General features: G+C 49.4%; 1 protein-coding gene and 2 pseudogenes across 3 annotated transcripts; 2 read left to right on the forward strand and 1 right to left on the reverse strand.

Annotated features, from left to right (window-relative positions):
* The first annotated feature begins 9,368 nt into the window (after positions 1–9,368).
* LOC136526382 (uncharacterized) lies at positions 9,369–13,200 on the forward strand (annotated as a pseudogene).
* A 4,634-nt stretch (positions 13,201–17,834) lies between these two features.
* Positions 17,835–22,368, reverse strand: LOC136528321 (uncharacterized). Of its 3 annotated transcripts, none has more exons than XM_066521270.1 (10): positions 22,233–22,366; positions 21,244–22,122; positions 20,566–20,709; positions 20,202–20,469; positions 19,807–19,869; positions 19,418–19,457; positions 18,718–18,782; positions 18,456–18,572; positions 18,249–18,347; positions 17,835–18,147 (listed from the first exon to the last, which is right to left on the reverse strand). In XM_066521270.1, exons 2-10 carry the CDS (start codon positions 21,384–21,386, stop codon positions 18,094–18,096), a joined length of 993 nt encoding a protein of 330 aa, XP_066377367.1. In that variant the 5' UTR covers positions 21,387–22,122; positions 22,233–22,366; the 3' UTR covers positions 17,835–18,093. The 3 variants fall into 3 exon arrangements, with proteins under 3 accessions (XP_066377367.1, XP_066377366.1, XP_066377368.1); XM_066521269.1 differs by having other exon boundaries at positions 18,249–18,377; XM_066521271.1 differs by lacking the exon at positions 21,244–22,122 and having other exon boundaries at positions 17,835–18,136; positions 18,249–18,377; positions 22,233–22,368.
* Positions 22,369–23,495: 1,127 nt separating this feature from the next.
* On the forward strand, positions 23,496–25,093 carry LOC136526383 (uncharacterized; annotated as a pseudogene).
* The last annotated feature ends 963 nt before the right edge of the window (positions 25,094–26,056 follow it).

Consider the following 26,056-nt stretch of genomic DNA (forward strand, 5'->3'; position numbering starts at 1 on the left):
CTTGTCCCAGGACGTGCGCACCGCACTCAGGCTCTGCGGCCTGGGCAAGGGCAACAGGGAAGGCTTCTACGCCGCCACGCTCTGGATGCGTGTGCGGGATGCGAAGACGCGCTCGCACTCAGCCACTAGAGAGGCAGCCATGCATGCGATGCCACTGGAGCTCGACAGCCTCGTCGTGCAGCAGCACCGCGTCCGCGAGCATCCTGGCGCAACCGGTGCACACCTCGTTGAAGAAACCAGCCACGCGGTGCTTATCATGCTTCTAGAACACCTTGTACTTGTTCATTGCCAAGGACGCCACCCGCGCGTACGGTAGCGCTTCAAACTTGCACGCACACGTGTAAACCTTCGGGAGCTCCAGGGCCTTGCGCAGCGGCACCAGCACCTTGCGACGGAGCCGGTCACGGACGTGGTAAGCATAGTGCTTGTTCGAGATGTTGAGGTACTCCTGGTTGGGACTCACGTGGGAAAGTAGAAAAACGAATCGTAGTATTTGATTGATGAGGGTATATGTTAGCTTTTAGATGGACTTGTTTTCTAGGATTGGCGAAAAGCTCGTCATGCGCGGCCACTTGAGCCCGGCGGCGCCTGATGATGCCGCCGCTCTCGACTCCTTGGCGGCTGACGACGCCGTGCGCTCCAAGACGCCGCTGCCCCCTCGCAGCCGACGCTATCATCCGCGATGATGATGAGCATGTTCTTGACGTGGCAGCCGAGGGTGGTGATCTCGACCTTGAGCGTCCGGCTGAGGTCCGACGGAGGTCGGTGTGGTCGTCTCAACAGATCGACGCGTGCACGATGAGGCAGCCCCCTCCCTCCCCATGTCTCCTACCCTAGCCCTACACATGTGCTAGTGCTATCGGATAGAGAGCCAGCAGCTAGCAATGGAGTTCACGCGCACGCGGACACATGCATGCGTTGCAAGTTGCATTCGTAGATTACTGGATCCGCGTATGTCATGATGACGGTGATCGAGCCAAGGATGACCATAGAAGCCTTCCTTGTTGCCCTTGCCTAGGCCGCAAACGAGCCTGAGCGCGGTGCACGTATCCTGGGACCAGGCGACTGAAACATCCTCAATTTTCTGCGAAGGGAAAATCCACAGAATGAATTATAATATGATGAAACCAATAGTTGATTCCATCATATTATCATATATCAGTCGATATCACAGTCATACATCGTAAGCTTACAGGAATACAAGATATTACATCACTGGGGAACACACCTATTACAGAGTTAATCTAGTGGAAAACTATTGAGTGAAGGCTTCTCCTTCACGGGTCATCATCAGAGTTGGCATAGTGCAGCGTAGATTCCATCTCCGAACAAAACTTGAGCATAGGCACGAGACCTCCTAATCCTTCTATAGTCAGCATCTCTGAGAAGTAGGAAATCTGCACACCACCAAATGTGTGCAGGCCATGGTCAGCACCGATGAGCTTTAGTGGAAAAGATAAAACAAGAGGATCTGGCGATCCTAACATTTGGCTGTGGTTTGCATCCTTAGCGCATGAGAAGTAAGTAACAGTAGTAATGTAATAATAATGTCCAGTTTTTCAACACAATTCCCAACCACACACATCCACATCCATCCATATCCATCCCCAACCATCCATCCCAAACCGTCTCCACACCACCACACCTTATCTCATCTCACACACTCAGGTCGACAGGCCAACTCCCTCTCAGCCTTGTCTCAACGGCCCGCAGCCCCCAAGGCTCACGACAGGAATATACCCAACCCTGGAGGGAGGAAAGAAGGACTCATCTCCTATCTAGTTTAAGCGAAACCCAGGAAAGGTCCATAGCCGACAAGTCGGCATATGTATCGATCGATCAACCAAACACTCTGCAGAGGTTTTACATACCCACAAGATAGCCATCCTCGACGGTGCCCCGTCTAGGCAGATTCCGACCGCTTGCTAGCCTAGAACGATGCCACCCTACCTCTCAGCCCTGGAACATCCCAAGTCTAGTCTGGAATGGCTGATACTATGAGTCGTAGACAGAGCCGGGGCCCACCGGATGTCAAGAGCCGGTCCACAAGGCCTCCTGAAGTCTCGGAAGGGTGGGGGGGGAAACCGCGCACCCCGTACCTCCTTGCACACGTTCGCCTAGCAGTAGTGGCATCGCTCTACCAAGTAGTCTGACCGTCCCGCACCATATAGGGCGAGTGGGATGTAAAGGATTCTCGGTGAATCTGAGTACTAGTAAGTCCTTAGGGGTGACCAAGCCAGAATGTCTTCATCAGGGTTTCCATTTACCGTGCCACCACAGCACCTCCACCCCGGGCTCCACCTCTCCGAGGTTCACACCCAAGGCCACCTCCAATTACCATTTACCCGCCACAGGTATTCCATATCCAAGTGCCCAGGTAGCACCACATGGCAAGACTCGCCCCAGGCTCGTCGTTATTCCAGCTCGGTCGACACAACCCTCACTCTCCACGCACCCAAAACACACGCAGCACGCTCACACACCACCAAGTCCGGCACCCATAGCCAAACCCTTTCCAGGGGGTTCACCACCAGCATCACATCCCCGATATAATGCGAAGTGGAGTTAATAATAAGTATAGTGGTGCAATATGCAAGCAAGCAGGCAAGTAAGCATATATAAGCGAGCGAATGCGCAAAGCAGGGTGACGTGGTAGAGTGGGTTGCATCAGGGTAATAATGGCTTAGGTAGTAGCATGCATCAAAGTACTAGCAAAGGAATAATTATAAAGCGCTAGCAGTTCTAGATATTATGCAATGTCTAATAGGATTCTCTAAAAGAGGGTGCTGCCATGACACCTGCGATGTAGAGGTAGTAGTGGTTCAATTCTCCATTCGTTGGTGTTCCATTAGCGGGGTCACCTCCTCCTATGTTGACTCCATTCTATTGTCCTTGGCGTCGTCCTCGTTCTCTTGGTCCGATCGTCAGCCACTCCGTGAAGCGACACGCAAGGCAAGAGAACACTCAACACTTGAAAAGACGACAAGATGTAGGAAAATCCAATAACGCCATCGAGACAATAAGAGATACACGGCTTAGCCCTCTCGGCGGTTGTCCGATTTCCTCGGGCCAAGAATCACAAATGGTGGTTTGCTAAGCACAAGCTTAAGTCATGGCCAAGCCAGTATGGCCTTAGGATAGATGGTTTAAGCCAAAGCTTATCCATAGCACACCACGGCTCACGATCTTCCGATCCGGTGTCATTGAATCGACGGGGATTGGAAGTCGGGCCCCAAGAAGAAGAACGACGGGGTTCGGCTCTTATAGCCTTATCCCGCAAGTCACAATTGGCCACGAGTAGCAACAAGGATGATTAACACTATTGTAACTTGGCTCCAACGTACTTTGGCTCACCCGCTATGGTAGAAAGCGGTAGCGCAAAGAGATTGGACATCAACGGTTCCCCTCGATCCACACGACATAATAACGTCGGGAGCCGAAAAGAGAGTCGCTCAACACGGCAAAAGATGCGGGGTTAGCTAGGCACATCCATGTCATGTTCTCAGACACATCTTTGGGAAAGATGGTTTTAGACGGTCGATCGGGTCGACACGCACAGGTCCGAGGTACGACTTAGACCATAGCTTTGCTAACGAAAGGGAATAGTCCAGTCTTTGATCCAATCATCATGGGCATGATGGGATCGAACAGAGCGGCTATCGAGGCAATAAGAGCAAGAACAACCAAGAGCAAGGTCTACTTCTTCTAACGCACACGCCACGACAAAGACGGGGCATCAGAAGGAGCGACACTCAAGAACACCAAGTGCGTAAGCCACTCGTAGGGTACCCGACCTGGGTGCACCGGCACTAAGATATCTCTCGGATTCGAAGCGGTGCGGTTATCACCGCGAGAATCAGAGAAACGTGATGGTCAAACGGGGTACAAACATACAAGGGCTTGAGCACGAAGAAGCAACTAAAAGCGAAAGAGAGGCGTAGCTCCATAGTCATGGCGAGGTGAACTCGCGGCCACAAGCTATGCCAACGAGTTGGCATTCATCATTCCACGATTGTTTACTCCCAGGTTTTCTCCCACAGAACTTGGTCTTGGAAGGCTCAAGGCGTGTGAGTGATATCCGCATCGATGTTAGTATCGACATCGAATCCATCATGACCATGTTCTAGGGCCGAAGGCAGGAGCTCACACTCGTGGTACTATGAAGTCAACTAAAAAGCGAGGGGTCGAGTTACACTCAGCATCACGGTCATGGCGAGATGGATCCCGCGATCGTAGCGTCCGAATGAGGTACGATCCCTCAGCCAGCTCGAAGGCTCGGCACACAGGCAACAACACCAACAACCAGCGATAAGAACCAAACATGACCGAAAGACGTAACAATTCGACATGACTACGGAGTAGCACATTCCATAGCTGGGTGATAGGTGAATTCCTATAAGACAGTCATGGACAGATAGGTTGTAAGAATAGGGCCCAACAAGATAGATATGCGTATATGGAAAGATGCGAGATGGGGCTTTCCATGGTCTCGGTAAGTCATACGACTAGGGTTCATGGTCCAGAGGGTACGGCTTGCGGTAGATGGGGTCATGGTGGTCTCGGCAAGCGAGGCCATAGTGGTCTCGGCCAGCGAGGCCATGTGGTCTCGGCAATGGTGGTCTCGGCACGGTGGTCTCGACAATGGTGGTCTCGGCAAGCGAAACCAGGTGGTCTCGGCAATGGTGGTCTCGGCCTCGGTGGTCTCGACAACGGTGGTCTCGGCAAGCGAAACCAGGTGGTCTTAGCCGGCGAGGCCATGTGGTCTCGGCAATGGTGGTCTCGGCAGTGTCTAGTCCACTGCCATGCGTGTGCGCCACAGCAAGGATGGGGTAGGGCACAGGGCTCGCGCAAGGCCGTGCGGTGGTGTGCGTGCGCTCACTGGCGTCTAGCCGCTCGGCGTGGCCATGGGCGACAAGGCACTATGTGCTAGTGGTTGCGTGTGTGTGTGTGTTGCTACAAGCCGCACGATAGCAGGATGGGACGGAACGGCGACCAAGGCCGAAAGGTGTGGGCTTGACCGGTGTGTGCGCATGCCATGGCGTCAAGGCCACGAGGCAGCCGTGCGTGGCCGCGGTGGTCAGCTGGCTGCGTGCACGGCGCTACACCGCGAGGCTATGTTCCATAGCAAGAAGAGCAAGGCCGCAGGTCGCTCATCGGTGCTCAGTGGAAGGCCCAAAAGGGCTTGGCTTGCGAGGGCGGAGGCGTTCGCCCGACGGTACCCACGCATGTGATGTGCGTTCGTCCAGGCAGTGGCAACAAGGCAAGGTCCTAGGCCGGTGCTTGTGTGTGAGTGCATGCGTGCCCGTGCGGCGAGCGGCCATAAAAGGCTCGGTCGTGGTCTTCGTCTGGCAAGGTGAGGGTAAGCGTTCATGGCTGCGAGGCTCTAGGTCCGTGTGTGATCGGGGAACTTGGCGGCATCGGCGTTCTCGAGCCACCAGGGCTCGGCAAGGCCGCGCGTGGGATCTTGAAGGTCTGTGTGTGAGCGTAGTGTGCAGTGGAGCCCAGGGCTTGGCTTCTGGTCCTCCCAGGTTGGGAGAACACGTCGGCGTTCATGGCGAGTCCATGACGGTGAGGATGAGATAAGGCAGGGGAAGCTCACCGTGGGGCTTGGGGTGGTAGGATAGTGGCGCAGAGGAGAGTCATGGCCGTGACGAATCGGTGCAGTGCCGTGCCGACCAGCAGCGTTGACGTGGTCGGTCGGGGCTCGGAAGAGTTCTGCGCGACGTGTCCGCGAGGTGTGCGCGTGCTGTGCGAGTGCGATTGCCTCAACCCTCGGCGCCTGTGACCGATATGGACGAGGGAGCAGAGAGGAGGATGGAAGGCCATGGCTTGGTGCCTGTCTCGTGTCACTGTGCACGACACGCGCGTGAGATGGCGCCTGGCCATGGGTGGCCGGTGCGGCATCGTGCCCCCTGCAGGAAAATATGCCGGCTCAAAGGGAGGGGCGAGTCCTTGAGCATGGACGTGCAAGTGCGTGAGCGGCACAAAATGCTCTGCGGCGCCTCGGAAGGCCGCGTTGGCACGGGGACAAAGCCGGCGTGGAAGGCCAGGATAGGCAGACCACCAGGCGTGAACAAAGGTGGGGGCTTGGGAAACCAGTGCTCACCAATGGCTCGTCGGCGTGTGTCCGCGTGATGGAGGAAGATGGCCACCATGTCATCTTCCTTTGGGAGAGCTCGAGTGGCAACACGGTCGGTGCGGCACCGGGGCTCGAGCGTCGTGGTCCATAGGGGCCAAGGCTCGACGTGGTCATGGGCTCTGTGGCAGCATCGGTACGGCGAGGTGGCTCTGGGAGATTGTTCCTGCACCCAAGGCGGCGGCTTGAGCTAGTGTAGGGTGCGGTCCAGGGAGCTAAGGCGAAAGGTGGAGACTTGCCATGGAAAAAGGGGCTCATCGGTGGAATTGGCGAGGATGGGGACGCCGTCGAATGCGATGTCGTGCCTCACACAGCTTGCTGTGGTGGCGCGGTGCAGTCGGGGTGGAGTGGCCGCTTGCCGAGGCTGAGCGCGAGAAGACAGAGGACGGACGGCTGGTGGGGCGTCGGTGGCCCATCAGCGTCGCGGTGGCGAGGTGGCTCGACGCAGCGACGGAGTGGTGGAGAAGCAGCTCCGGTCGGGCGTCGTGTCGCGGTCATGGCCAGGTGATGAAGGCGGCGAAGGGGGCATGTCGATCGGACGCTGCTGGGTGACGAGGCCACCGCGGGCTTGCGAGTGAAGTCGACGGTGCGACGGCCTGACGGGGACGAGGGGGCTCTAGGTGGTGGCGTCGACGGGGTTGCATGAGTGCGGCGTGGGCGGCTCCGGACAGTGGGCACCGTTGCCACGCACTGGCGCATCACGGCGAGGAGGTGGAGAAACCAGTGAGGAAGAGCGGCGGCTGGAGGAGGGAGTTCGGGAGAGGCGCCAGCTGCTGTGGCGGCGGACAGGATGGAGATGGGGCGATGGTGGCTCGGCTACTTATGCCCACGGGCTAGGGCTGCCCGGGGTCACGGATGGCGGCGATCCTTGGGGTCTGCGCTTCCTGCCCACGCGGCGTGCATCGAGCGGGGGGGGTGCGGAGCTGGTGAAGCGCGGGCGCGTGCTTTGCCACCCGAGCGGCGGCGGCGTGGGAGCGTCTGCTCGCTAGGGTTGGGGTTGGGGCTGCTGGCCAGGCTGGGCCGCGGCTTGCTGGGCCGGCCGGCTGGTGGGGCGGGCCGCAAGGAGGAGAGAGGGGCAGGCCAGCTGCTGTGTCGGCTGGGCCAAGCAGGCCACGCGCACGCGAGCGGGCCAGAAGGGAGGAGTGAAGGGCGAGCGGGCTGGGCCAATGGGAAGGAGACGGTGGGCTTGGAGGAAATTGATTCAAGGAATTTGAAATGAATTTAAGAGAGATCATGTGGAATATAAAGAGAAGTTGAAGTACAACACAATGAATTTCAAGAGGAGTTCAAAATAATTAGAGATGTGATTTTTATGATTTTGGATCAGATGACTTCGAAAGAAATGTGACGGGGATTTATGAGATGTCCCAAAGGAAATTAAGAGGGGTTGCTACGGATTGTGCACTCCGACACGAAACCCAAAACCAGATAAAGAACTCCGGCAAGCTCCTACAAGTAATTCTATATGTATGCAACAATTTATTTATAAATTGTTCTTAGTTTGACCTAGCATCTACATGCTTCACATATTGCAGGAAAAATTTTAAAAAGTTCGTATTTTTGGCTTCTCCAAAAACCCGGGTTGTTACAGCGACGTTGAGGGGTGCCGCCACGTCTACTCTTGTGAACTGCAAGCACCACGCTGGCGATGCCATGTAGGCTCGTGGACCTAAGTGACATACTTAGACAATTTTAGGATGCTAAAAATGCATTTTAAGAGTTCGTGGACCGAAGTGACACCCCCGTAAAGTTCAAGGACCTACCATGCATTTAACTCTATGTTATTTTAAGTTAGTTATAATAAATTAAATATTAATATAAGTGAGCAATTTAGTACCCTCTCCGTTCTAAATTATAAGACGCTTTGTCTTTTCTGAATACATTATTTTTACTATATATCTAAACGTAGTGTATATCTAAATACATAGCAAAAGCTATGTATCTATAAAGCCAAAATGACTTATAATTTGAAATAGAGCGAATAAATTATGGTTTGTAAGCATTTTCTATTAAGCATGGTGTACTGTTGAAGTGTTGAGCATGTAGGACGCAGTTGGTTGAATGCATGGAGGCCGAACTAGCCCCACGCCCTGCAGTCTCTTACGTTTTATTCACCTCGTTACGTAGAATACACCGGTGCATACGGGATTAAAAATAAATACACTGATCAAAAGTTATAGCAATTTAAAGTAAATATTTGTTTTTTAGCCTGCATCAGCGGTGATATCAGCGGCCACATGCAGCTGTGCGCAGAGAGGGCGTGGGCGCCTGAGACTAGCTGAAAAGGTACAACTTCCTAAAAAAAAAGGAAAGTTCCGGATTTTTTTTTTGACAAAAATAAAAAGTTGCGGAAAAGCTTAATCATTCACTAGATTTGAATGTAGTGAACGCCCGCGGAACTGGAATTGGTATGAACCGTTGGTTCTCACGACTTGCTACTTGATGCAGCAGCAGTACTGCCCCAACGGCGGTAAGCACAGCCCGGCCTTGGGGTACTGGAACACCGTCCTGCACCGCTGCATGAGTGGTTGCAGTCCTTAAAGAGTTGAAGTCCTCGCACTTGCCCCGGCAATCGTAACGCGCCGTCTCTGGACCACAAAGCCACAAGTGTTACATGGAGGTGAGACTTGAAGTATACTCTTATGCAGTGAGACTGAGAGAGTACCGTAAGTTTAGATTTCTGAAAATTTCCAAAATCCTTTTGTGAGTATATATAGCAGCATACAGTTTAGGCATACGATAGGATGACAGGGTAGCGAAGCGACGATGAGTACGGCAACGACAAGGATCCTGCAGACGGCATAAAGCAAACGATGCAGCTATTGGCGTCGTCAGTGCTACTGGCTCTGCAATTTGCGGAGTGCGTGATGGCACTTCGCCGTCGTCCGTCGATGTCAGCTTATATATTTCCAGGTTAGGTTTAATTTAATCTCCTACAACTAAAAAGAACAAAGCGTGCATATTTTTTGGTGCGACATTTATTTTGGGTCTGCCTCTCCCCCCGTGCGATCCCGCGCGCCCGTCACCTCCCTCTTTCGCCCGTTCGTGCGGTGGACCCGGCTCTGCGCTCCCTCGCGCGCATGGTCTTCCCCTCCCCCTCTCCCACACGTGCGACTCGCGGACTCCTCCTCTCATCTCCCACACGGACGAACCTTTGCCCTCAATCACGTCGAGCTCGCCGGAACCCGCCCAACCCGAGCCCAATTCCGCTCGGTTCCCGGCCGATCCAGCGGCTCCTCACCAGCACGATCCGGGGCAGCGTCCCCCCACGGATGCTAGCCTGATCGGGTCCCCACGGTCGATGGGTTCGCCCGGGTCCACCAATGGCAGACGCGGCGAGTACGTGAGGATCCCGGAGGAGGTGGGGGTGGCGTCCAAGGGGGAGGGGGATGCCGCGGCGGCGGAGTGCCCGAGGGTGCTGCGGTGCCGCGCGATCCGGTGGTGGGCCAAGGTCGCCGTGCTCGGGATCGTCCTTGCTGGGGCCGGAGCTGCTGCAGTCGTCTTCCTCAGCCCGCTCCTTATCAAGAAGGCTCGCCCCGTCCCTCCTCCCTCCCCTCCGCCGCCGCCTCCTTTGAGGGGGATTGCTTGCATCACGGATCATGCAGAAATTGCTCGCGAACGGGAGATCTTTCCTATCACTTCTAAGTTCTACTCCTGTTGTGTCCGTCGAATCGTCGGTTGCGATGCGGTTTCGATTTGTGCAGGAATGCTTGGATATTTGTTGATATTTTTGTTTGTTTGTGGTAGAAACATTTTTCCTTTCTTGGTTTGTGTTGTTATATGTTTTTTTGTGGCTAGCTCATGAGAATAGGTGACATGACTAATTTTCATTTTGCCAATATTACCAGGAAAAGGATGAGGTTGTCAAGAGTTTTAGGATCTCAATCTGAAACAGAGCTTAGAATAGAATACCAATAGATTTCGTTGAGATATCAGTTTTAAAGATTACTGGACCGTATAGGATGTCGTTGTTCAAAGAACACATTTAGCATTATTCCCAACTGCAATATAGGAGAAGGAGAAATGCTTTGCCAATTCTTGAAGTTTTGACATCAGCCAATGCCTCTCACTGGTATTTAGTGGCCCAATATGTCGTGTCTGCAGGCATGGTGCTCTGGACCTCCAGTAGTGTATGTGCTTTCACCAAAAGGTGGATAGGTAGGAATAGTCTCACAAACCAACTGGTTCTTGATTTTTTGGATGTTATAAGATGCGGTACAGATTTCCAGTGAACCTTATCGTGACGGGCATCATGGCTACAATTTTTTGGTGGCCTTCTTAATTAAACAAACCCACTTTGGTTTGTGAAAATCGTATTCGCAACAAGCAACTTCACATGGAAGTGATACCTAGAACAAGTACAGCTTGTGCTACCATTCTGACTCTAGACCCACTTGAGTGGTCTTCCTTGGAAGCAAACTCTGTTGTGAAAGCTATTCCCCAGAGTTGGTAGAAATAGTTTTCTATTTTCTGTCCATAGTTAACTTTAGGAGGAATAATCCACAAGTCTGTTTTGGCAATATGTTTTCATTGGATGTTGATGTAGTTGGTGATAAATTACACTTTGCTAGCTTATTTTATTGTAGTGTTCAAGGATTTTAATATATTATGACACAGAATATTAATTGATCTCTTTGGAAGTCAATTTTTTTTGGGTGTCTACATTGGATGAGGGTGTCATGTGAATTTGTAGAGTAGACTTAAAATTGTCATAGTGTGCTATGACTCTTGGAAAACAAAAAATCTTGCCCCAATGAGCCATAACATTCTGTTAATTCTAATCATTGCCTGTGATTGGCCTTTATATCTAAGATATGAACTGATGCTCCATCTGTGCTTGCACTGCAACGTAAATTGATTGGAATGGACTGGTAATGCTATTAGTTGTGATATTTCTGGTTATAAAAAGGATTGAAATTGTTTTCAAATTAATTTTTACAACTCTACCTACAATTACTAACTAAACTTTATTATCCCTTCCAAAGGTTTACAATATTAAGTCAGATCAGACACTTATGTACAATAAAGTCAATAGCACGTGCAAGGAGCAGCTGTAATTAGAGGTCATGTGCCTGTGGACGCTACTTGTTTGCTTCACTTCAAAGTAAATTATATGAGAGAGTTCTCCCGGGAAGTTGATGATCATTCGTGTTATGGTGACATCTTCATTTCAGCTGATCAGAAAGCTTACAGTTCCATTCTGTTGAATTGAGTGAATAAGCTGGTTGCATCATCTATTTATCGGCACCAATTTAGTGTGACCGCCTTATAGTCCACTTGAATAGACGTGTTGGCTTTCTTTAATTACTTGTGATGCCCCAGATATCCCTGGATTGCGTTCTTAGTTTCTTGCTGACCTTGATTTCCATGTTGTCATTGTAGGTTGTTGCACCTATTCTTTACTAGGAATCAACAACTTTCAGCAGACCAGCTATTGCTCTAATAAGTTTTGGCGCAATCACCTTATTCCCTAGTGTTTTGTTACCTTCTTCGCCCTTCATGTGGCTTGCGGGGATGACTTTTGGATATCTTTATGGATTTTTGATAATCACAGTGGGGATGAGCATAAGCATGTCATTGCTGTATTTTATAGGCTCTGCATTCCACTGTAGGATACATGTGAGTCAATTACTGTCATTTTTCTTATGTTTTATCCAAATAGAATAGGAAACAGATTAGCAAATTACTTAGTTTTGAAAATATGGTTGTTATTTGTTCTGCAGAGATGGTTGGAGAAGTGGCCAAAGAAAGCAGCTTTTGTGAGGCTTGCTGGCGAAGGAGATTGGCATCATCAATTTAAGGTTGTTGCATTACTAAGGATTTCTCTATTTCCATATATAGTTTTTAACTATGTTTCTGTGGCTACGAATGTCAAATATTACCCATACATAGCGGGTTCTATGGCTGGAACCATACATGAAACTTTTCTTGCAATATACAGGTTTGTACTTACCTCATGTCTTCTGTTCTTTTGATCTTTTTTTTTCTGCTCCCTGATCATGCCTGATACTCATTGTGGTGAATTTGTGTTATTAAATAAATATACAACACTTTGGATGAAACCTTTAGCGTGTTATATCTGATTTACTCTTTGTGATAGCCGGTGAATTTGTGTTATTAAATAAATATATAGGCCCTGTCGAGCGGCTTCCTAAAGGCGGCGTGCGGAGTGCTCTTCAGCCGTGGCGGCAGCGGCCACGTCGGCCAATCACGTGGTGGCGCAGATCCACTAAGGCGCGGCGAGCCTTCATCATGGCTCCGTCGACGTTGCCAACTCCTGCGTCGATAAAGCTCCCACCCTCGCCTCCAGTTTCTCTGTCCATCGCTAGGGTTTGCACCGCTCAGGGTGCACGGATCGATCTGCTCTCCCAGTCCGCCAATCCCTGGATCGATCCGTGCGTGGGCTCGGTCCGCCCCGGGGTTCCGATCTGTTCATCGCCTCACAGGAAGAGGAGCCGGAGGAGATGAACGGTGCTGGGGGTTCCGATCTGCTCCCATCCCTGGACCAATTCGTTCTTGGTACAATAAATGCATATTCAGAAAGGTTCTTTATTTGATTCAATTGTGCGTTTGCAGGTACTTGATCTGTACTATTTACTGGTAACTGCAGTTGAAGGACTCTAATGTATATATTGACTACTACCATTGAGATCAGGTTTCTCTATTTTTACTACTACCATTGAAGTCAAATCAAGTTGTGATGTATATATTGACTTTTGTTCCTTTACAAATGCAGTGGAAAAAAATTAGTTTGGATTTCATTTCATAGGGCAAAAGAAATAGTCATAATGACAGGACCAATGCAACAAGAATTATATTATTTTTCTTGGTTTACAGCTACCTTCAATGTATGTGTTGCCAATTTATTTGAGATGGAGTACTTATTTATACATTCTCCTGTTTGTAAAGAACAAGGTAGAAAAATTGTACTCCTTTTCACTTTTAGACTACATATGTTTCCTATGTTTGATGATGGATTAGCAATTTGTGAACTGCTACGGTACTCATTGCAGGAAATTGAGAAGGTTGCTGAAAGAGATCTTACTGAACTCATATGGAATTGACTTGATGTTGCATAACGTGATTGAAATATCTGGACAAGCATGGGCTAAGAGAAGTTGAACCAGCAATCAAGGTTTGTGGTATAATTTTCTTTAAGGCTATTGAGTGAGGTTTTTCTTTTTTGAAATTGGGAGAGTGGAGATAAACTTTTGGTTGGAGATTTCCCATGATGAGTACCGATTATCTGCTTTACTGGTAGCGAATATATGGATGCAATGTTATCTCACATTGTAGACAAAGGACAAGGCTTGTTTCTTTTTGGGTGCTTCAGTGCTTTTCTACTCATCTGATAATCTGAATATCTGGTCCTCCACATAAATTGAAAATGATTGTACTCATGGTATGGTGTCCAGACCATGCATGGCAAAAATGGTGCATATTTTTTATATTATGGGCATGATAACCTAAGATAGTCGCACACAAAACCCCTTCTTCAACCTCCTCCACCCTTTTTGTGTCGTTCCTAACTGCCATTAGTAGCTTGTTGACTGTTAGGCTTAGGTTAAGGCCTTGTGTTGGGCCCAAAGTTTAGTAGGGATTGTTTGATACCAATCTTTTTCTTCCTTCGGAATGCCATCATCTGCAAAAGGCTTATTCTTGTCATTAACATGAGGCTTCCTTCATGAGGCTTTCCATGGTTTTGTAGAATGACGACAGTACATAAGGAGGCATCAATGAGCATAAATTGAGTGATTAATTTTCATGGCATTGTAGGCTTTCACCGCACTGCAGGCTTTCACCACCGGGTTGTGAGAGGTCTGGTGATTTGTTGGAGCAGCCGGTATTTAGGCAAAGTATGGGCACTAAACTAAAAAACTATATATGTAACTACAAATATGGTTTGTGATTGTTGTGAGTAGGAGATGCATGGGTATTTAAATAAATGTCTCCATCCAAAATTACAACTATGGGCTACAAACGGAATGTTGCGAACATCACGGTCGAAATCATTTTTTAACAATACAACGCACGATCGAATTTAAATTATCGTGGCATTATCTTGTTCCCGTTGCAATGCACGGGCATGATCCTAGCTGCATCACGGAAAAGTCTATACAGTAGAGTTGTGAGCCTACGACGCCGCGCTCTCCGTGACTGTTAATTTCACAAACTATGCTTTTTGGATTAACTGTCAATTTAACGTTGGTATTTAATTTTTACGGTATTGTTATCTTATCGTACTATCCTTGTGTTTTTACTATAAATTATTAGGTATCCCGTAGCAACGCACGGGCACGCATATCTCTCCTACAACTAAAAAGAACAAAGCGTGGACACTTTTTGGTGCGACATTTGTTTTGGGTCGGCCTCTCTGCCAACGACGTGCGACCACGACTCTTCTTTCAAAGCGCCGGCAGGTGGGGACCGAATCGTCCATCTCATCGCGCCCACTCCTCCTTGTGCGACGCCTCCTCCTCCTCCTCCTCCTCGTGTGACGCCCTCGCGAGACCGCAAGACCGCGGCTTCCTCCTCGCGACACCGCCGCCTCGTGCGATGCCCTCGCGAGACCTCACGACATCGTGGCCTCCTCGTCGTGACCTTGGCTCCATCCTCCTCAATCTCGATCCATCGATCGGCCTGACGCCACCAGACACTGGAGTTGCGCTGCCGACCCGACGCCACCGGACGCCGCCGCCTCCACGATCGCCCACCGCTGCCCCGACGCGACGCAGCAGGATCGCTAGGTTGCCAATCCTCTGCCTCCTCTTCCTCGCGGCCCTCCTAACGCTCGCCCGCTCCCTACCGCCGCCATGTCTAGGCATCCGCCGTGGTAGGCCTCAACGGCACCATAGCTCCTCTACTACCCCGCTCCCACTCCGATCCATGACTCCCGCCTCACACGCCCGCTCATCCAACAGGCCCTATCGGCAGATCTGGTGCCTTGGTACCGCACCGTGGGAGGAGACCAAGGTAATGCCGTTGATTCACTAGAAAACTCGCTGGTGGTTTGGGGTACGGGGCAGCTAATGACATCGAGTCGCCGGACTACACCATTGCCGATCTATTCACTCTATAGCCGATTCATTATCTTGCCCCATTGTTGCAGGTCTTGTCCCATTGTTGCAGGCAGAACCCTGCTTTCCTAGAACCTCCACGTCGACGGCACCTCCGCTGGTTCCCACAACAGGCTGCAATTCAGGATCCGTGGCTCGGTTATATGGCAGTGGCAGCACGGACAGAGGCAGTGGCAAAGAAGGGGCTGCGGCGTCAATTTCGTCATGACCTCGGACTCAGACGAGGCATCAAGAGGTTGCACTCTATGGTTTGCTCTAGGAGTCATGATTTGTTTTTCCAGTAAATCCACAAAATCAATTAGCTTGTAAGATGTTTCGTTTGGGCATCTGATTTGCGCAACAATTTTTGTGAAACAGTTCGTAAACTGCAATTCGGAGTAGATGCATTCAGTTTGTTTGTGACATGTAACTCAGTTAATATCTAGAACTGTGATTCTAATTAATTCATGGATTACATTACACGAGATAAAAAAAATAGACAAACTCTATCTACAGTCTATAGGTTATATGGAAGACCTTGAGTTATAAATGCAATTTATATTACATGACCTGAAATTGTGCAACATTTCTTGGCAGACAATTTGGTGGTATTGGACGCTACTGTTTCATTTCTGGTGAAGAGGTGTGTCCTAGGTGAGAACACAAGCAGCTCACCAGATAACTTTGTTGTTTATTTAACAAAGAGAAAATATTTTAGCATGTGGAAAATATTATTACCACTTGGCTTATTCTCTGTATTTATTCTGTGCTGACCCTGTATTTCGAGCAAGTTGGCAGTATTGGTTTAAAAATGCTATACTGGTAAGTTTGATGTGAAGTGAGGCTTTTCTTTTTATAAATTTGATGGTACATAATTATTTTATCCTAAATGTTGGATGTTTGTTAGCTTGCAAAATTATATTCTGGTAACACACACCGATGGTAGCACTATCCTCTGATAATAAGCTACCTCACTAAATATTTTGCTTTCATGTTTTCTTCAGCTCATGATATTTGAAGCCATGAAATCGAATTATTGTTGTTGTGGTGATGCATTTTGCAGACCAAGAGCAGCCAATCCGATCATTGCTGGTGAAGCAGAGCCATCATTAGAAGTGTGCGTTTCAGATTCTTATTCCTTTGGCTTGGTGTGCCTGGCATTACGGGAGGACAGATCTTTCCTTGGCTGTCAACTTCTCTATCCTCAGAGTAGACCAGTGCTTGATGCAGTCTTGATTATCTAAAAGAGGGCTGCATGAAGAACAGAGTAAAAAACATGCTCGTCAACGAAAGTTTTTCATGATACATGAAACTGAGCATGTGTGTATCTATAGTCTCATCAAACCACTGCCATATCATTTGTTGGCTTCTCTATTCTACCGACACAGTATTAGAGTGGAATAGCTATTGTCTTTGGGTGGCGGTCAATACATGTAGAATAAACCATGAGTTCCTTTTAGGATCAATCTGTGAGCAGGGGCAATTCTACAATTGCATTTTCTACCGTTTACATGAGTGATTCAGAAACGATTACCATGGGAATGGAACCATATGACTGTTCACCAGGCAACATGCATGTGTTCCCACTTCTCACTCAAGAAAATGCAAATATCAACCATATTTGGATGCACAGCACTGCAAATCTAGCCTTGAGTTGTTTCTGTCTCAACAACAAAATGGTTCAATGTAGGGAAGCTCGACAGCATCTGCTAACTGGAACTGGATAGTTGGTCTTAGGTTGGACGGGGAGAGAAACACAATATATATCGAGGCATAGATTAAGTTAATCCTTGTTGTATTGGACAACATAAGTTTGATCCTTTTTGGATAATGATATAATAACCCTGTAAGTTTGTATCACTCCTTATTTTATACCACGTTTGGTTGTTACTTTGCATCACCTAAAATGTGATCGTGGTGTTAGCCCGAGGCAATATACGCTCTTCACCTGTCTGAATTCTCATGGGCAGCTCAGAGGTTGGCAGGCGAATAGTGGTGATCCTTGTGGCCATTCATGGCAGGGCATTACTTACTCAGGATCAGGGGTCACTAAAATGTGAGCCTTGTGATGTGGTGGAACTTATTCGTGGATTTACTAGCGGACGAAAGAAATGAATATCAGATATTTCTTTCTGTTGATATAAAATATTATCTTACCCGCATCACGGAAAGGTCTATATAGATATACAATAGAATTTGTAAGCCTGCGACGCCGCGCTCTCCATGACTGCGTTAATTTCACGAACTTTGCTTTTTGGATTAAATGTCGTTTTAACGTCGGTATTTAATTTCACAATATTGTTATCTTATCATGCGATCCGTGTGTTTTTAGTACAAAAATTTAGTTGTCCCATAGCAACGCACGGAAATGCTACCTACTGAACTCCTAAGTTTCAGATGCTAACGGTGCCCGCTTTTACGATCGAGAATCCGGAAATCATAGAAACAGACGCCTGCTTTTGGTAGTTTCAGAACTGGATTTGCATTGCTTTTGACCGCAAGATTATTTCTCCAGCGTTCACGGCATTGGAAAGTTTTAGCCTTTTAGGGACATCTCTGGTATGCCTGTGATGGTGTTCTTGGAGCTGAGTCGATCAAACTGCTTTGATTCTATTATTTGCTCGTTGATAATTGGGCAGCAACAGATGCACACATCCAGACTGATCAAGTGAAGCATCACAACCTGTTTTACAAACCACGGTAACCTCACAGCTGGCAATAATGATCAAACAGATTGGCAATGACAATCTGTTTTAGAGATGTGCAGAAGTTGCTTCATGTTGAAGCGCCAAATACATGTTACACATTTGTTTCTGAAAATTCAACTACAGCGAGGAAAATCAAGATCCCAATGTGTCCAGTCTTGTTACAGCTTACGTTGAAGAAAAGTTAGTCTTGTCGTCATTGCCGTGGTTTTTGGAGCTTCTGCAGGAAGGCCTTTGATCTTATATCCGCCTAAAGAATAAAACGAAAGGCCTATCATATTAGCGACTCAAGAAATAATCATGCACATTATATCAAAGCCTGCTTCTTCGGAAAGGCAATCCTACCCCTACCTGCCTTGTAGGCTCAGGAACACGGTATTTACAACAGGACTTGACTATCTCCGTGGCTGAATCAAGTGAAATGCGATGCCCAACTGAGACATAGATTGGCTTTGATGAACCAGGGCAGGACAGCAGCGCCTGGCACAAATGAACTATTCAGTTCCACGAGCTTAACTAGGCAGAAAAGACATTTAGGTCTGATGTGGAGTCTCTTACCATGCCCCATTTTGTCCCAGACTGTCCAGTCAACAAAATAAGTTCCTTGTTGCAGTTCTCCTTTGATTCAAGCAGCCTTCTGACTTCTGATTGGTTAAGGCCATCTACATGATGTAGCTATGCAGTTGAAACATTGAGATTAGTCTTCTCTGAAAGAAGGGAAACACTGAGAAATTGAATTCAGTGACAATATTCCCAACAGCTGGATATCTATAGATGTACTTGTGAGTTGAAACTGCACTACTGCAGTGAAGTAACCTACATTTTTTCCAACTCCAATAGTAGGAACGTCTGCAAGGACGCCGAGATGACAAGCTAAGCCAAAACCTGCTGAATGCATAAGTTAGAGGGTGACCCAACGACATATATTAAAAAACTAATGTAATGAAGAATATAAAGAACAGATTATGTTGATTTTACATTCTTGAAGCTTTGTGGGTTATTTATATGCATATCAGACAAGATGAACCATATCACCAAGTCTTCTTGCTCAGGATTCACACAGCTATGAGGGCATTCTTTTCTCAAAATAGCATAGAAACAGAAAATGCTCCATTTTCAATGGATACTAATACTAATAGCCTAGCACAATTAAGAAAGATTGTCTATTTCACCAAATCTTTCCAATGAGGATTCATATATTAAGGCAGTTTGCTCTCAAAATAGGAAATGGGGTCACAGAGGATGTGATTAGACAGCGTCCTATAACATGAATAGTCTTTCTAAAGTGAACCAAGATTTCCTTTCAAAGAAATTAACTAAGGTTCTTATGAAATCCAATAACATGATGCACACATTAAAGATTATTTTACAATCTATCTATAAAATCTAAGTTTACATGTGCAAAATGCCAACATTGTCAATTAAAGCATTAAAGTAGCTAAACGCAATAAGCTAGCTACTTGAAACCATTACTGTGAAAATGAGACTGCCAGTATCAGCAAGCAGTTAATGTGTTTTACCTCGCGGATGGATTAATCCATTTCCATCAACCATGAGCAACTGCCAGGGCAGAATGGTAAACCTTAGAAAAGGCACGGGCAAATACAGTTAAAAGATATATTAATTCAGAAGATGCTATAATATCCTATGGTGATTATGCAAGACATCTCATAAACTAAAATGATTCATAGTCATGAAACATAACCACCGGAACAGTAGAATTCTTCAAATGCGTAGCCCCAGTAGTCAGTAATTGTATTTACATGATAATAAACAAAAGCATATGCCTTGTTTCCTATGGCCCCTTATGCAACCTGAACATTTTAGAAAGTGATGGTATCACTTCCAACTGAAGTATACAGGAATTTTCCCCCTAAATTTGTTGTTACAGTAACCGAAATTTTTTTACCTGAGGGTAGAAATGAGGTGCATTGATCTTCACCTTTTTCAAGAGTCCAAGAAGAATTGGAGCCTGTAACGATAGATAGCCTCGTTTACTTGTTCAGAATACATGTTGGTACATTTTAACAGTAATATGAAAATATATATCATACATTTTGATCGGTGACCACAAAAGAAAGAATTTTTGAAAGACATGCACCTATCTCAAGATCTATGATTTTTTATTGATCATACTAGAATCCCTTGGCTCTAGACTTTAGAGGCAAGAAGAACAAACAGTTAGCAACAGGGCATGCCACACTTTTTGCAGCAGTGATAACAACTTATTTGTTGGATGAAATGTGCAAAAAAAACAGAAAATTTTGGATGAAAACAATTGCACGCCCAAAAAATGCATAATACCTCTCTGAATGCAAGAAATCCAGGAATATATGGCACTTGCAGTCGAACAACATTGAACTCTTCATGGACAACTTCTAAAGTATCGGCATTGAGGACTACCACAGCGGCGCATGCTGTGGCTGGGTCTTCCTTTAAGAAGCTAATGTCAGTCCCACCAATATACTTCAGTTTGCAACTTTCATGTTCATCTGAACCTGAGCCCACCGAAGGTAAACTCCGGGCAAATTCATCTTCAAGAATAAGTTTACTCTTGAGCATGTCTTGTGTTCTGTATGGCCAAACCACCAGCAAGATATATGAGTCAAGTCCTGGCAGACTGAAGAGATTATTACAAACAGGTGGTGCAAGGTGGACGAAGGCATACTTGATCCATTCTTGTTTCTGCAGCACCAAGTCGTGGTCATCTCCTTCTTGGTACCCTTGAGCATCATCCATTCCTATTGTACTCCTCACAAGATAGCTAATTCTTGCACGGTGGTTCTGAACCCTCCAGAGAAGATGACAAACCCTGACAAATCTAGCCGTCAACAAAATGTAGAATTGTGCGACTCAGAATCAAGCACCGGGTTTAACACAGAAGGGGCCTCCCCAGATGTCTCCCCCTCTTTGGTCGCTTCCCCTAAGGTTAGTGGCTGAGCTGGTCAATTTTCACACCTTGGGCTACTATCAAAGTATGTGAACCACCAGCACCTTGTCAAATACCACCCACACTAGGTATAATACAGATAGATAAACAAACTACCTCATAAATGCATAAGTTTAGATGATACTCCTATCTCAATTCCATGCAATCCACAGCATACTTGATGAAAACATTTTTTTTCTCGAATACGCAAAAGCTTTGCGTATCATTGTATTAGGTAGAAGAATTTAGGCAAACATACAACGCGCTTGTATCGAGCGCCGCAGGAGGTTAACCTAACACAGCCGTAGCCAGACCGTCCTAGCAAGAGACCTCTAGACTCGATATTACATTAAAGGAAGCAACCAAAACCTACACAACGGTGCGACCTAGGAGGTGGCCTTGCGTCTTCACAACTACCTGGACACAGCCGGGAAGAGCTCGTCAAGCGCTTCGGCCTCGGACACAGTCAGGTCGCCGCCGAAGAGCTTCTCATAGGCCTCGAGCTCCGACACGGATGGCGCTGATGGACCCTTAGTGAAGCCCATGCGATGCATGATCATCAACTCACCTCACTTGGAAGCAGGTACTCGAGAGAGGGGCTGAGCCTCCAACTGCCTGCTCCGCCGCGGTATCATTGGCTTAGCAGGAGGCTGCATTGGAGGCTCACGAATCAGTGGAGAGTCCCTCTTACGTGTCACTTCGTTGATGAAGCTATCGAGGCGGCATTTGGCGGAGTCGTCGTTGTCCTCAGCCAGGTGGGTATCCACTGGCGGTGAGCTGGTAGGGGGTGAGTCCACCGCCCAGTGAATGGGGCGCGGAGGTGGTGTCCGCAACGCACCGGACACCATTGCCGCTGGGTCCTCATCCTCCAGCTAGGTGGCCACGACTACTGGGGCCTCATCTTGTGGTTGGGGGACCACCGGTGGTGACAACAGGCGCTCAAGAGAAGGCCAAGCGACGATCCGACTACTGGCGAGCAAACTCCTCCAACATTGGGTCCTCCGTGATGTCGCGACCATGCGTAGCGTCCGGGTACAGCATCAACGGGTCAGGCTAGACAATGCCTGTCTCGCTGGACAGCTCACCGTGCCCAGGATGAGCTTCAGCAGCAATCGAGGTGAAGGCCGGTGCTGTCAGTGCGGCCCCTGCCGACCGCCTATGACACCTCCGTCTTCGGCGCCGCCTCCGCCTTCGGCGTACCTAACTAATGAAGGTTTGGTTTGCCCTCGCCTCTCACACTTCATTAAAAATAGAATTTCAATGTCATTGTCCTCTTCATTCTGCATTCTACAAAAACTAACAAAGACACATAATTATTCATGGGAATTGGCAAAAGGCAGGTGACATGAGGATTTCACGATTGGGGAATTTAACATTGAAATAAAGATTAGGATTTGGGAATTAACCTGCTGTTGCTGCCTCACTGGAGACTGAAGTTGGGTCTGGCTTGCTGTCGACTTGTCCTGGCCGCGTGCCAGCTGCCGGCCGGAGGCCGCGGCGACCACGGACCACCCTGCTGCTGTGTGCGCGTGCTGACCAGCAGCCAGTGGCCGGCGCCCCGGCTTCCCGCCTACAACTTGACGACCAGCAGTAGCGCGGCCGCGGGCGGAGGGACAACGGCCTGCTCCGATTAGATGCTTCACCGCCGGATGCCCTTCCGCCTTCCTTGTCCGATGCAACGGCGACTAGGGGAGCCGGGAGACGAAAGGAGAACGACCAGCGAGAGAGGTGGCGGTCCCGACGTGCTGACGTGGTAGCCCGTAGCCAGGTGCCCAGGCAGGCAAGCCCAAGCGCTATTGCCTTCGGCCCTTTGCTTCAGTGGACTGTCAGTTGGGGCCTGGGACACCGAGGGCCATATCATATTGGGCCAGAAAACTAAAGGAACACGTGTTTGGTAGCGAACAACGTTTCGGATTAAACGCCACGTTTTAGAAAGAATTTCTTGAAACCGATTCTTATTTTTCTACAGTTCAGAGAAACACCGGAAAAAATCCGGTTTCTTCGGATTCTACTTCTAGTTTCGAGAATCCAATGAAATAGCCAAATGATTTCATAAGTGATTCCAATTCATCGGAGAATTAATGTTACTCGAAATGTTTTAGAATCTGGATCCCTGCCAAATGGCTCTAAAAAGATAGATATATTATAGAGATAGAGATACACTGGTATAAGAGAAGTGTGCAGTAAAATGAGAATGACAATTAATTTGAGAAGTGATATGCATCGTGGGTACTTGAACTTGTCTTGAGGTGTCACTTAGGTCCACAAACTCTTAAATCGTACTTCTGGCACCATAATATTGTTTAAGTATGCCACTTAGGTCCATAACTCATCAGAACAATGTTTTGGTCGACGTGGCATGGACAGCGTGGCGTAAGCGCATAGGGGGCACGGGCAAGCAGCATGCACGAGCAGCCGCCGCGCAGCGAGCAGCATGCATGAGCAGCCACACAGGGCACGGGCGAGCATCATGCACAAGGGCACGGCGCAAGCTGCATGCATGAGCAGCCGCACAAGAACATGCACGAGCCGCCGCCGCGCAAGCGAGCCCGCGGCTGCGCACAGGGGCACGGCGCAAGTTGCATGCATGAGCAGCCGCGCGCGAGCGAGACGGCTCCCAAACCGTGCCTGTCACGGGCTACCGAGGTGCCGCGCTCGCGGCGTCCCTGATGCCGCCGCCGTCGCCGAGTGCCGGCCGCTGGAGCTGGGCGCAGCGGCGCAAAGGTCGTGCTCGCGCAGCGTCGCAGGGCCGAGGAGGCGAGCCGTCGTGCCTGCGAGGCTCACCGAGGGGGAGGGTGTCGCCGCCGCTGGTTCCTTCCTCTTCCTTCCGTTGTTCTGCGCCATCGGCTCCCGATGCGAATGTGTGTTACGAGCAGCTAGACAGGCACGCGCACCATCCTACGCATGCTCCTCCGTAGCGAGTACACATCGACTGCCACTCGCCTCGCCCGGACGCTCCTCCACCACGCCATCCTCTGTGGCAGCGCCGGTGCCGTCCAGACCTTGCTAGCGTCCGGTGCAGACTCCGAAGCTCCCGTGAAGACGTCCAGGAGCAACAGTCCAGGCCGGTTCACCTCGCCTCGCGCCTCGGCCAGCCGAAGATCCTACGGATGCTGGTTGACAGGGGCTGTGACGTGAACGCGAGGGTAGAGGCCGACGACACCGCTGCCATCCTCTGTTCGCGCCACAAACGCGAGGACTGACTCGGAGTTCTCGTGTCCGCTGGTGCAGACGTCGCGCTGTTAAACTCGACTGGTGACTCCCTGACCTCCGTCGCTTCCTCTGGGGGGTGGAAGACCCACTTCGAACGGGCTGTTCTTGGCATGATTCGGTCTGGGACCATCCCATGCTCGAGCGATCGGAACGTGTTCTCCCCGCTGATGTTCGGTGTGCTCTACGGCGACACGACCATGATGGAAGTGCTGCTCGCTCAGTCAGGCATGGACGTGGACGAGCAGGATTTGGATGGGTGCTCGCCCATAATGGCTGCTGCCAAGATGGGCAACGTGGAGGCCTTCCGCGCCCTCGTATTCGCTAGCGCCAACGTGAAGCTGAGCAACAAGCGCGGCGAGACGACCATTGGGCTGGCACAGCAGAGCAAGAAGAGGGACTTCTTCGAGCTGGTCATGCTTGAGTTCGCACTAGAGAAGGGCATGCCTGGAGGATTCTATGCGCTTCACTGTGCCGTGAGGCACCTCGCCAGCACGGGCTGTGACGTGAATATCCCCGATGGCTATGGCTACACCCCGCTGATGCTAGGGAAGGCCATGTGGGCGTGGGTGAGCTTCTCATCTCCTGCGGTGCTCGCTACGACCTTCAGACATCGCGCGGCGAGACGGCGCTCTCCCTGGCGTGAGCAGCGCTGGCCATGGTGAGGTTCAGCAAGACCGAGGACGTGATTATGGATGAGCTAGGCCGGCAGGTGGTCCTCCAAGGCACGCATGTCAGGAACCACACCAAGGGCGGGTACGGGAGGCCTCATGGCAAGTCGCTGCGCTTGGTCGTTGTGACGGGCGTGCTCCAGTGGGGTGGGTCAAGCCGGCACAACGTGATCTGCCGGGAGGCCGAGGTCGGTGGCAGCTCGGTGTTCCAGCAGCATAGGCAGCGGAAGGGAGACGCATGTGAGCCGGGTCTATTCCGTGTGGTGACTGCAATAGGGTGGGAGGTGCACTTCGTGTGCCAGGGCGGTGAGGAGGCTGCGGAGCTGTGGGTGGGGGGCATTAGGGCCGTGACCAGGGCGGTGTTTGGCAAGAGGGGCAAGGAGTGAGTGACGCATGGCTACTCTCTCCGTTAGGCTCTGTAGGTTTGCAGCGAGGGCATGCTTGGTGTGCACGAGCAAGCAGCTGCCGCGGTTGCACAGGCGAGCACCGCTACCGACGAGCGTCGATGCACAGGTTAGCCGCCACCATAGCAGCAGCAGCAGCAACAACATAGGCCGAACACATGCTGGCAAAGGTGGCTGCTCATGCATGCTGCTCGCTGCGCAGCGGCTGCTCGTGCATGCTGCTCGCCCGTGCCCCTGTGCGCTTGCGCCACGCTATCCATGCCACGTCGACCAAAACCTTGTTCCGATGAGTTATGGACCTAAGTGGCATACTTAAATAACATTAGGGTGCCAGAAGTACGATTTAAGAGTTTGTGGACCTAAGTGGCACCCCAAGACAAGTTTAAGGACCCATGATGTATATTACTCTAATTTGAGACTAGTATAAAATAAAAGGCTAGATCAATAAATATTATGAGATAGATGGAGTACGAGCCACGACAGTTGCCCTAGCCCTAGATCTATACCCACTCCTGCCTCTAGGGTTGATCTTGAAGAGACGCAAGCTGGAGGTACTCCTGAGGAGTGTCGATGCATGGTGTCTATTGAGATCGCATCAACTTCATAGATTTTGGTCGATGGATGAAATCTCCCTCAGCGTATAGTCTAATCTCACAATTTCATAGCTACCACATCATTGGATTACATGTAAAATATTTGTGATCAAGTGTGCTATATGATTACGGTAATGCTGCTTATAGGCCGTCTGTCCGTCCATCCAAATAGACCTGTATAAGTTGCTCGCTCGCTTTGCACCTCACCCATGCTGACCCCGCACGCGTCGTCTGCTCGCTCAGTGCACTGCGCACCTCTGCTCTAGGATGGACCCCACCCTCAACCACGCCGCCCCCGCTCGCACCACGTGGCCTCATCCGCGCCACGTGCCCCTGCCCAAACTCACGCCTC

Source organism: Miscanthus floridulus, chromosome 19 (genome assembly GCF_019320115.1).
Source record: "Miscanthus floridulus cultivar M001 chromosome 19, ASM1932011v1, whole genome shotgun sequence".
Lineage (NCBI taxonomy): Eukaryota > Viridiplantae > Streptophyta > Magnoliopsida > Poales > Poaceae > Miscanthus > Miscanthus floridulus.

Excerpts from the sequence above, each read along its gene's own strand:
- LOC136528321 (XM_066521269.1), bottom strand. The coding sequence starts at position 21,386 with ATGATCATGCATCGCATGGGCTTCACTAAGGGTCCATCAGCGCCATCC. Across the intron at positions 19,870-20,201 it reads GATTTCTTGCATTCAGAGAG|GCTCCAATTCTTCTTGGACT; the intron begins GTATTATGCATT and ends CTATCGTTACAG. Across the intron at positions 19,458-19,806 it reads CACCTCATTTCTACCCTCAG|TTGCTCATGGTTGATGGAAA; the intron begins GTAAAAAAATTT and ends CTGCCCTGGCAG.